The sequence below is a fragment of the Camelus dromedarius genome, chromosome 17, assembly GCF_036321535.1.
Source record: "Camelus dromedarius isolate mCamDro1 chromosome 17, mCamDro1.pat, whole genome shotgun sequence".
NCBI classification, from domain to species: domain Eukaryota; kingdom Metazoa; phylum Chordata; class Mammalia; order Artiodactyla; family Camelidae; genus Camelus; species Camelus dromedarius.
In genome coordinates this window covers 42,115,632-42,127,167 of record NC_087452.1, presented here as the reverse complement: position 1 = coordinate 42,127,167, position 11,536 = coordinate 42,115,632, and the positions used below count along the sequence as shown (strand labels likewise).

General features: G+C 49.9%; 1 protein-coding gene across 1 annotated transcript in view; it reads left to right on the top strand.

Moving 5' to 3' along the window:
- Positions 1 to 5,060: 5,060 nt before the first annotated feature.
- Positions 5,061 to 11,536, top strand: part of ITGA9 (integrin subunit alpha 9) — a 314,558-nt gene continuing 308,082 nt past the window's right edge. Inside the window, exon 1 of the mRNA XM_031469935.2 lies at positions 5,061 to 5,517. Within this exon, the coding sequence (XP_031325795.1) occupies positions 5,333 to 5,517 (185 nt within the window). The 5' untranslated portion in view covers positions 5,061 to 5,332. The remainder of the gene's footprint in view (positions 5,518 to 11,536) is intronic.

Here is an 11,536-nt window from a genome sequence, read left to right as displayed (position 1 = left end):
TATATAAGTGATATCATATGGTATTTGTCTTTCTCTGTCTGACTTAGTTCACTCAGTATGATCATCTCCAGGTCCATCAATGTTGCTACAAATGGCATTATTTCATTCTTTTCTATGGCTGAGTAATATTCCATTGTGTATATATATACCACATCTTCTTTATCCAGTCATCTGTTGGTGGACACTTAGGTTGCATCCATGTCTTGGCGATTGTAAACAGTGCTGCTGTGAACAGTGGGGTGCGTGTATCTTTTCAAATTAGAGCTTTCATCTTTTCCAGATATTTGCCCAGGAGTGGGATTACTGAGTCGTATCATAAGTCTGTTTTTAGTTTTTTAAAGAATCTCCATAGTGGTTGCACCAATTTACGTTCCCATCATTTATTATGTAAATCTAGATTTCTAAGTGGTTACTTGAGGATCTGATGTACAGCTGGGTTTGGGAGCCACTGTTTTGTTAAATCAAAGACCCGTGCTACAATTTTCAGCCGGTATCACTTTTAGCATTTAGTTTACGGAGATTGAGATCAGTGTGTTTTAGATCAGTGCTTCCTAACCTTTTTTAAACTACCTTACCTTCTAAGAATTTTTTGAAATCAACAGATCTCCCCTCCACACACACAGTCACACTTTTTTTACATGTAATTTTAGAGAGTGTATTAGTTTTTTTTCAATTGCTGCTATAACGTATTACTACAAATTTAGTGGCTTTACACAACACAATTATTATCTTCTAGTTCTGGAGGTCAGAAATCTGACACAGGTCTCTGAGCCAAACTCTAGGAGTTATGGGGCTGCATTTCCTTCTGAGCACTCTGAGGATAATCGATTTGAGCTTCTAGAAGCTGCCTTTGTTCCTTGATTCATGGGTCCTTTCTTACATCTTCAAAGCCAGCACATCCCTGCCCCTGTTTACACTGTCACATCTCTTTCTCTGACCACAGCCAGGAAAGGTTCTCTGCTTTTATGGATTCTCACGATTCAATGGGGCCCACCCAGATAAGCCAGGAAAACCTTGCCATCTCAAGGTCCTGAACATTAATCACATTTGCAGAGTCCCTTTTGCCGTGTCAAGTAACATATTCACAGCTTCCAGGGATTAGGATGTGAGCATCTTGGTGGTTGGGGGCATTATTCTGCCAAATACAGAGGCAGAAGCTACCCAAAATGTGTTAACCCTGGGTGAGGAGTACCTGTTCTAGAAACTGTTCATTCTAGATGTTGCAGTAGCAAGGAATTCAGTTTGGCTGCAAAAAGCAGAGTTCCCAAAAGTGGTGGCTCCTCTAAGCTGATGTTTAGTTTTTCTCGTGCTATAATGAAGTCTCGAGGAAGGGAGCCCAGGTCAGGTGCAGCAGCTTTGGGATGTGGGGCGCAAGATCTCTGCAATTCTCCTGGCCTTTACTTACAGGTGGCTTTCAGGATGGTGCTGCCCCTCCAGCCACGACCTCTGTCTCTGGTTCAGGCATGAGAGAGAAGGGCATAGGGTGAAAGTCATCGGTCAGCTGAGTCAGCTCCCCTTTAAAAACCTTTCCAGAAGCACCCCTCACCTCCGGCCTTCCCAGTAAAATGAGCTTATATGTCATTGGGACACTGGGAAACAGAGTTTTACTTATTTTTTAAGGTAGGCACATTAACACTCCCGTAATTCTGGGCTCTGTGAATAAGGAAAATGGGAAGTATGGATATCAGGAGACCCGAGCAGTCAGTGGGTGGAAACTTGGGTTTTGTTTCCTAAAATTAGAACGGGCCATTTTCACTCGCTTACGAACAAAACTCAAGAGAAAGTTAAAAGTAACCTTCAGATCTCCACCAAAGTGCCTCGTCTTCTTACTAGGCTGGCTTTTCTGTGAGCAGTTCAGTCTTCAAACCATGTTTGGGCATCTACCATGCCAGGCGCTGGGCTGGACCTCGGAGATAGGCAGACAACAAAGGTACTCTTTTCTCCCTAGTCTTACACTCTATGGGAAGGGACAGAGAGTCAAAAAATAAAATACCACACTGTAAGTGTTGAGATACAGGCGTGTAAACAGTGCTGTGGGAACTCCGAAGAGAAAGGTACAGAGGAAATGGCACGGAAAGGGTGAGGTGGGAACTGGGCTGGGATGGGGTTTTGCCAGCTGGATAAAAGGGGTGGGATATTCCGGGAAGAAAGAACAACATTAAAGAAGGCACAGATGGGGGGCGGTGTGGGGGAACCTCTACTGGATGTGATCAGAGGACTGCTAGAAGCTGCGTGTGGATGGATCGCAGGGTTTGCGGGCAGTGAAGCAGGAAGGGGGCACAGGGTGGAGATGGAGATAGAGGCTCCCCCCGGCCCCCTCCCATCTCCCGCCGCTTTGAGTCCCGCTTCAGAGCTCTGGCTCCAAACAGTAGGAGACGGGAGCCAACAGGAGGTTTTCAACCTTTAGCCAAGTCTCTGTTGTAGAGTAAAAAGGTAGACAGATGCAAGCAGGGAAATCACAATAATGTGGTCAAACTTCCTAACAATGGAAGAGCCATCTCAATATGAATCTTATGTTTATATCTAAAAACAAAGCCCTAAATTATAAAAGATTAAAAACTGACAGAACTGGCAAATAGACAAACCCACCACCATAGTGGAGATTTTAATACACCTCCTTGAATAAGTCATAGAATAAGCAAACTATCGGTAAGGATATACAAGCTCTGAACCACATGATTAGCACACTTGACCTAATTGGCATACAGAACAGTACTTCCAACTGTGGGTTCTGCATTCTTGTCAAGCACACATAAAAAATTCACCAACACTAACCATATGCTGGGTCAGAAAGCACATCTCAACAAATTTCAAAGGATTTAAAAAGTACAGAATATGTTCATGACCATAGTGGAATTATGAAATTAAGAATGAAAAGATGGTTAGAAAATCCACCCCCCCCAACTTGGGAATTAAGGCCTATATGTCAGAGTATCCCATGGGACAAAGGAGAACTAACAATTACAATTAGAAAATATTTTGAACATATTAGAACTTATGGGATGCAGCGTGAATGGTGCTTACAGGGAAATTGTGTGTGTGTGTTATATACACACATTTTATATGTATAATGTATAAATTTAAATATATAATGTTTAATATAAAATGTATTAATGTATTAGAAAAGAAGTAGAAAAATAGCAAGACTTAAAAAACCTAAGCATCCATCTCATGGAGCTAGAGAAAAATATTGCAGGTTAAATCTAGGGAAAGTAGAAGGAAAGAAATCACAAAGGTAAGAATAGAAATCAATAAATAAAATTTTAAAGTTAAAAAAGTAAATGCATTATAGAAAAAAATCACCATAGTCAAAAGTGGGTTCTTTGAAAAAATTAATAAAGTTAATAACTCCTACAAAGACATATCAACAAATAAAGACCAAAAACACAAGTTACAAATAACAGGGATGAAAATATTTTTCATCCTTATAGATTCTACAGACATTGAAAAGGTAACAATCATGATAGTGTGGTCAAGGAAAGACAAGGGCTTGGACTGAACCCTGGGCAGTAGAGATGAGAATAAGTTGATGGGTTTGAGAGCTTGAGGAGATGGAATAACAGGACTAACTGGATTGGGTATGGGAGAGGAACAGATACCACACCTTGTGCTGAGCTTTCTCTTAGGTGACCAGGTGGCCAAGGGGCGCCACTGGTGAGGCCAGGCAGCTCAGATACACAAACAAGCTTGAGGAAACTGGGCTAAAACCAACTTTTCCCAATTTAATGTTACTGCTTTTTTTGGACTTGGTATCTAAAAAAGAAATAAACCAAAACAGACAACAAAAAAAACCAAACCCTCAAAACACCCAGAAAATAACCAGTGTTAAGAGAATGTAGAGAAATTGAAAATCTGCACTGTTTGTGGGAATGTAAAATCATTCAGTCACTGTGGAAAACCATATGGTGGTTCCTCAAAAAATTAAAAATAAAACTACCATATGATCCAGCAATTCCACTTTTAGGTATATACCCTAAACAATTGAAGGCCCTTATCTGAAACAGATAACTGTAAATCTGTATTCATAGCAGTATTATTCACAGTTGCCAGAAGATAGAAACAAACTTAAGTCTCCATCAAAGAATCAATAAATAAAGAAAATGTGGTGTATAATGCAATGGAGTATTATTCAGTCCTCTAAAAGGAAAAATTCTGATGCATACTACCACATGGGCCTTGAGGGCATTATATTAAGTGGAATAAGTCAGGCACAAAAAGACAAATATTGTCTGTTCTCACGTGGGGTGCTTAGTCAAGTTCACAGACAGAATCGTTGCCAAGGGCTAGGGGGAGGGGAGAAATGAGGGGTTAACTGTTCAATGGATATAGAGTTGTAGTTTTGCAAGATGAAGTGCTAGAGCTCAGTGGTGACGACGGCTGCTTAACAGTGTAAATGTACTTACGCCACCAAACTATACACTTAAAGATGGTTAAGACAGTAAGTTTTTTGTTATGTGTATTTTTTATCCCGATTAAACACACACACGTACACACAGGGCTGGACCTCAGCCCGAGGTTCTGATGTAGCAGGTCTGCACTGGGACCTTCTGATCTGCATTTGTACATTCCCAGGTGCTGCTGCTGCTGCTGCTGCTGCTGCTGCTGCTGCTGCTAACACACGCAGGGATCAGTGGCGTAGGAGGCCAGGTGAGTATAATTAGGAGGGAGCCTCTGCTCACTCCCACGTGGCTGTCGTTGTTATTGACAACAGCGTCGATGGCGCGCTAGCCTGCTGCAGGTTATCTCACAGCGGGGTGAAGGGGCAGCGGATGGGCAGGGCTGGAATATAAACTTCACCGGCTTCCTCTGGCCATTGGTGTGAGTGAGAGGCTGAGAGATCCAAACAGCCTCAGCAGAGCGGGCAGAGCACGCAGCTGCGGGCAGGGTTAGGGTGGTCTCGCACCCAGCGCCCGGGCGCGCAGGGAGGTGGGGCGTCCCGGCGGGTCTCCCGGTTTTTCCAAAAGCGGCGGCCGGAGGCGGTGAGAACTCCCGACCCGCAGGGGGCGCTGCCGCCCTGTTCTGCCGCCGGCCGCCCAGGCCGCCCACCCCGCGGGCGCGCCTCTCCGCAGTCCAGCGCCGCCCGGCCCGGGACCCACTCGCTCCCGGCGCGCACACTTCTCAGCCGGACGGAGGACGCCGCCCGCTCCTGGCCGCTCCTCTGCTCACCCGCGGCGCCCGCTCGACCTCCGGCCCCCGGTCCGGTGCCGCCTCACGCCCGCGTCCGAGCGCCGAGCTCCGGCCCCTGGGAGGCTCCCGGCCGTCGGCGGACCCGCCGCCGGCGCGCTTGGCGCCCCGCTCGCGGGGCACAGCGGAGGGCGGCGGCCGGCTGGGGATGGGCGGCCCAGCGGCGCGGAGGGGCGCCGGGGGGCTCCGCGCGCTGCTCCTGGCGCTAGTGGCTGCGGGGACCCCCGTGGGCGCCTACAACCTCGACCCACAGCGCCCCGTGCGCTTTCAGGGTCCCGCCGGCTCCTTCTTCGGCTACGCGGTGCTGGAGCACTTCCACGACAACACGCGCTGGTGAGTGCCCCCCGGCCCCGGCGCCGACCCCGGTCCCGGCCCGGCTGCCCCCTCCGCAGCTCCCCGGCCGCCGCCGCCGCCTTTCCGGCCTCTCCACGCCGCGGTCCCGAGGGGGGCGATTTAAATGTCTCCGCTGCGCGCAGCCCGGCCGCCGAGGGAAGGCGGGGAGGAGGGAGGACGCCGGTTCCGGGCCGCGGACATCTCGAGGGGTGCCAGAGTCGCAAGGGGCCGGGGGCCTCCCAGGCTGGGAGAACCCCCGGGGTTGTTTCTCGGCCTCCCAGCCAGACTCGGCTTAACTCTTTGGACCGCAGAGTAACTTGGCTCCTCTGCCCCCGAGAGGCCCCGGCGGCCCGGCCAGCACCCCGAACGCCCCGGGCCCGAGGAGACAGGCAGACTCCTCAGCTTGGGGAACTCTCGGTGACACCCCGTCCGCCTCTCCCCGGCGTCAAGCCTCTCCCGCCGGCGCAGGTTGCGCGCAGGAAACAGCGTAACGCCCAGATGTGAGGGGAGCGGGCTGGGTATGCGTGGCGGGAGGCCGCATGTGGGGTTCCCTCAGGTCCCCTCCTCCCTTACCAGGCTGTCCGCCGAAGCTGAGAGGGTCTGGGAGGCAGGGGCCGGGGATGGCCCAGGACCCCCAGTGACAAGGCCCGTGGCAGGGTGGGGCTGGTGGGTGATTTCTGGGGCAGCCTGGGCCTCTTCTCACGGGAGGCAGCTGACCTGGAGACAAGCACTCTGTAGAGGTCCAGGAGTCCAGTTGCCCGAGTGTCCCCCTCAGAGTCCCAAAGAGTGGGAGTTCTCCCCATTAAGCACCATTGTCAGGGGGCAGAGCCCGAGTCCCCAACCTGAGGAGAAGCACTGGGGAAGGTTGGTCTCTCCTTGGCCCTTTTCCCTGGACGTGAGTAAATGAAACAGCCACACAAGGGGTCATCCACTCCTCAAAAGAGTTTGGGTGTGGAGAGTTCCCCAGTCAGGGCCGAGGGGACAGCTAGTCGGGGGCTGATTTTATTGTGCGGTCACCAGGGTGTGCATCCTTAGGGGTTGCTTGCTGGGAGGGCGAGGTCAGTCGTGTGTGCACTCAGCGTGGGTTCTGCAGGAGTCACTACTCCGAATTGGACAGAGGTTGATGGAAAAGGGAGGGTTTGTAGATTCAAGTCGCCAAGCATTCCTAGAAAAGCGGGGACTCTGTGACCAGCCAGCCTTCTAACAATCATGCTGTTGAGGAGAGCTGCCCTCAGGAGAACAAGTTTTTAAAATTCTTGTGTAGCTCCCTTCTGGTTCCCATCTCCCTCCATATCGTCTACCCTAGTTGCTGAGTTTAAGGCCAGCTGTCTCTTCCTGCATTTGCCAACTCCCCTTTTAAAGCAAAAAGCAGGCTGACACTTTTTCTGTGTCCTCCATACTTGGAGTCCACTGTAGACTTTGGATTCGGTAGAGAATGCAGCCTAGACAGGAGAGTTGGAGAACACATCCCAGAATCCTAGGCTGGGCTCCCGGACTGTGTGACCTTGGCACAAGGCACGTGGGGAGAGCTGTCAAAAACAGAAGGGTTACTCTGGGGCAAGGGCTGGTGAGGAGGGTCAGGCAAGGGAACTGGAGCATCGCGTGGGATCTGTTGCTACCTAAGCCTTGTTGGTCTCTGAGCTCTTTGCGCTCTTAAACAGAAAGAGAGGTACCAGGACCCCATCACCTGGATTTGGATGGCCTACAGGTTAAAGCTGCCCTAACTCGGAACAAGTAGAGGGAGTCAAGAGCAGATCTGACCCGGAAAAGGCGTTCAGCCTGCTTTGTTTTAAAAAGGGGCTGAGGAAAGGCTGTGCAGTGAGAGTAAATTTGGCAAGTGCAGGAGAAGAACCAGGGTACCAGACAGGGAGAGAGTAAGGACAGACGGCAGTGCTGATTACATGGCCTTGGTGTCCGTGGAGATGTGGGACAGATATTTCAGGGGACTGTAAGAGCCCATCCACAGCCAGGCTGCTGGTCTCAAAAGTGCTCTCTCCGCTTCTGATACTGAAACTCTTTCCTTTGGAGTGCTTATCCCATAATTTTTCAAGTACCAAGTAATCTCTACTGAAATCTTTTTAAAGCAGCTGTTCTTTTTCCTTCCTCCTCTCTCCTACTCCTTAATTTTGTTAGTTTTTGCTTATCGCCTTGACTTCTGTTCTCTTGTTTCTTCCGAGTATCTCCCTCCCTATCTTTTTTCTCTCCTCTCTCTTCCCCCAGTATTCTTGGTCTTAGACATTGAACATTTTTCTCTGCTGATTATGCTGCCCAGTCTTGGTACGCTGTGGCCTTTGAAGCAAGAGGCTTCCAGCATCTCCTTTTTCCTTCTCTTTCTTTCCTTTATTTTTAGAGGCTAGACTTACTGTGAGGCTAATAAAACTTCCACCAAAGGCCTCTCACTTGCACAGGCCCCTACTGAGGCCCTGTGTCTGATTCTATACTCATAATTTTGTATTAATTTCTTTAAGGTAGCCGCCCTATACTTATAAGATTCAGGCTCTGTGGAATCTGGATCTACCCTAGGTCTCCACCTTAAATTTCAGCTCTGGGGTTGGTTGATTGACTTAGTGAGTGATTGCTGGGCTCTTCCTACCAGGCAGTCCTTGGGCTTTGGACCTTTTAGCTTTTCTTGAGGAACATGCAGGTTGTTTCCAATTATCCACGATTATAAACAACAGCAGGGTAAACATCCTTCTAACGAAAGCCTTGCAGACATCCTTAATTAATTCCTTTGAATAAGTTCCTGAGCTTAGAATTGCTGGTCAGAAAGGAGGGAGGTTTTAAAGCATTTTCTCTGCATTTCCAAAGTGCCATTGAAGCTGAAGTGTGTGCTTGAGAGAAATGTTTTAACTTACTCAGGCACTGGAATTTTGGAGTAATTTGCCAAAGTGCTGTTCCAGTACAATGGAAGCGCATAGTCACTTACATGAAGGGAACTTAAAGAAAAAAATGACAAAGAATCAAACTGGGTGTGGGAGGTAAGTGATAGACATGAAGAGGAAAAGTAATGTATTGAAACTTTGAAAGGAAAAGAGCACAATGTTTATTAAGCCTTGTACCTGCTGTCTTTCTCCTTGAGCAGAAATTACTCGTTTCTTCATTCAGTCTTAGTGGTTGAATAATTTTGCATCATGCTAATTCAACACCTTTTTCCAGGTGAGAGGGTTTAGTGAATGTAGGGTAAGGGAGGGAGCAGAGTGTGCTTGGGGGGGAGCCCAGGACCACGGTCAGTGGGGGCTGCAGGTGGCAGAGCTGAGGGGGTCCCCATGTGAAGGGACCCTGGGTGCACATCACAAGGCACCTGCGCGCACTCTGTCAGTAGAACCAGTATTTCTTCTCTGGCCCTAGAACTGAGCATTCCTGTCAGTTCTTTTTCAAAGCAAAATTGTCACTGATCAGAGGGCCTAAAGGATGCGGTGGCCTCGCTCTTCCAAGCCCTGGGGACTGTGCCCCGCATCTGCAGTCGTACTGTGTTGAGAACAGAGCCCCAGACCCAGCCTCTCTCCAGGTGTTTGGCTTGAGTGGGCCCTCTGCCGCCATCTGGGCAGTGAGAGTTGCCCCCATGGCCACGTGGACCGGAATACTCGAGGCAGTGTCAGAGGTGTCATTTGTATCAGTTTAGATGCAAACAATGCAAGTGACTCGGTTTCTCTTTTTCTGGGGACACCCAGCGGGCGTCTGCCTGCCCAGAGCTAGCTTCTTCCCCCAGACCTCCTGCTGCCCGGGTCTTCTTGTATTGTTTGAACAACAGCAGTAGGTGCCAGGAATCACGGACAAAGCAGATTTCTGTCCCTTTCCCTTAGACATGGCCCGACCCCTCAGCTGCAGGGCAGACGACTGTAACACCCTGTGATAGAAATAAGTGCATCCCCGCCGGCGTCCAGCCCCCAGAGGAGGTTTCTTTCACACCCTCCCCTCCTTCCTCTTGGCCCCAGACGCCCTCGAGTCTGAGGTGGCTGGGTGCGTTGGCTTCCTTTCTGGAGACGTGCTTCCTGCTCCCTCTCCCGGGACACATCAAGATGGCTGTGCTCAGACCCAGAGCAAGTGCTCGGAAATGGAAGAGGCGCCGGCGTTTTGCTTTGTTAAGGTTGTCAGAGCATCATTCAGTGAGAACAGGAGGCGATTCAGAGCCAAGGGGAGCATAACATCCTCAGTTGGCATTAAGACGGAGAATTAAAAGAGCGAGCTAGACAGTCCCACTCCCCTGCCAGTGCAGTTGCCACAAGCCAGATGTATGGCTATTTAAATCAAAAGTAATTACAACTAAAATGGAGAATTTAGTTCTGCAGTCACACTCACTACATTTCAAGTTCTCGATAGCCACGTGTGCCTAGTGGCTGCTGTAACTGACAACACACTACTTTTTCATCATTGCAGAAAGTTCTAGACAGCACTGGTTTAGAGCAATGGCTTGTGTCCTAAAGGGCTAGACAAAGATCCAAAGGCAATGTAAGAAGAAAAGTTACCTGTCACGTATCTGAGTGTTTAAACTGAAAGGAGGGAGCTTAAATCTAACTGAAAATTCACCTTGGGCAGCTTCTTTCTATCCATCAAACATTGCTCTGTGCTTAGGACTGGGGATTCAAGAAGGAGAAATGCGCTCACAGTCTGATAGGTGAGGCGATTGTGGGTCTCTGGTCTTGGGTGTCAGCCAAAAATAAGACTTTGGCTCCGATCAGGGAGAGACTTGCCCTTGGGCAGGCGCGGTGGTTCAGATGGGCAGAGGAGCCCTGTGATGGTAAAACCTTTAGCAGTGGTCCCTGTGGTCATGGACCCTGCTCCCCACTCTCACCTTCGCCCGGCTTTGTGAGGAGACACCCAGGAATGGTGGTGGCAGCCATGCCTTCTTATAACCCCTGGTGGCGTCTTTACCGAGTTCTTCAGTGGCAGGCCAGGCTCTCGGGCAGGGCGGTAGCCCCACTTCCTCATCTGGATTTTCTGGAAGTAGCTTTTTCAGACCTTGTTCCTGGTTCTCACTGGCTCTGCAGAGCCTCCTTTCTCAAAGCACTCAGGAAGAAATGACACGTGTATGAGGCCCGAGTTCTAAGGGGACCCGGAAAGCGCCCCGTGGGGTTTCCCTGAAGATCTCGAGAAGCTGGTGAGGGTGCTGTTTGCTGAGCTAGTGCTGAACGCGGGCTGGGGCAGAGGCAGCTGTCCTGCTAGGGAGGGAACCTTACAGGGCCAAAGACAGTCTCTTCTCAGCCAGCCACTAACAGCCCTGAGTGTGAGAGTGTGAAGGGCCGGGCCCCAGCCAGCTCTCAGTCCCTGGTGACCTGCTGCTGGTCAGGAAATGGTCTCCTTCTGATAACTCCTCTTGTGATTCGCCTGGGGGAAGATGCTGTTTTCATGCTTATTAAAAATGGCCACGGTGTTCTCAGAAACCACTGTAATTTTAAGAAATCAAAATTAATGATTCCACCAGATAGTGTTGGCTGAGTATCCACCAAGAGGTCTGATGCTTTCACAAGTGTACTAGTCTCTGGTTGAATCTTTGGGACAACCCGGTGAGTGGTTTCCAGTTTGCCAGTCAGAGAGCAGAGGCTTACAGAGTTACCATGCTCTGTCCAAGGTCCACCCCAGCCTCAGTGATCCACGCACACTGAGTTGGGGCTTGGGTCAGTTTGGATCCTCTGGGAAGCAGATGCTGAGACAGAGATGGGGTGTAACAGAAATACTGGGGGATGGGGGAAGGCCTGTGAAAGAGCAGGGGGAGGAAAGAGGACTGGGCAGGGAGAACCTCGGACTGTGATGCAGATCTGGTTAAAGTCTCAGGCAACTCACCCCTGACCCCGTGATTGTGACCAGTCCCTGTGGCTGCGTGGGAAGAGCATGGCCTCAGCTGGATTGTCCTGAAGGGGCCACAGCTGGAGGCTGTCAACTGCCTGTCTCCTTACCAACAAAGGCTGTGAGGTGGTGCACCCGTCTGTGGTGGCCGTGGAACGATCACGTGTGGGTGGCTGTGTCAGGAGGTAGGAGGTGTGTTTCTTAGCCAGCAGTTGTGGCTGGGAGTCATCTGTGC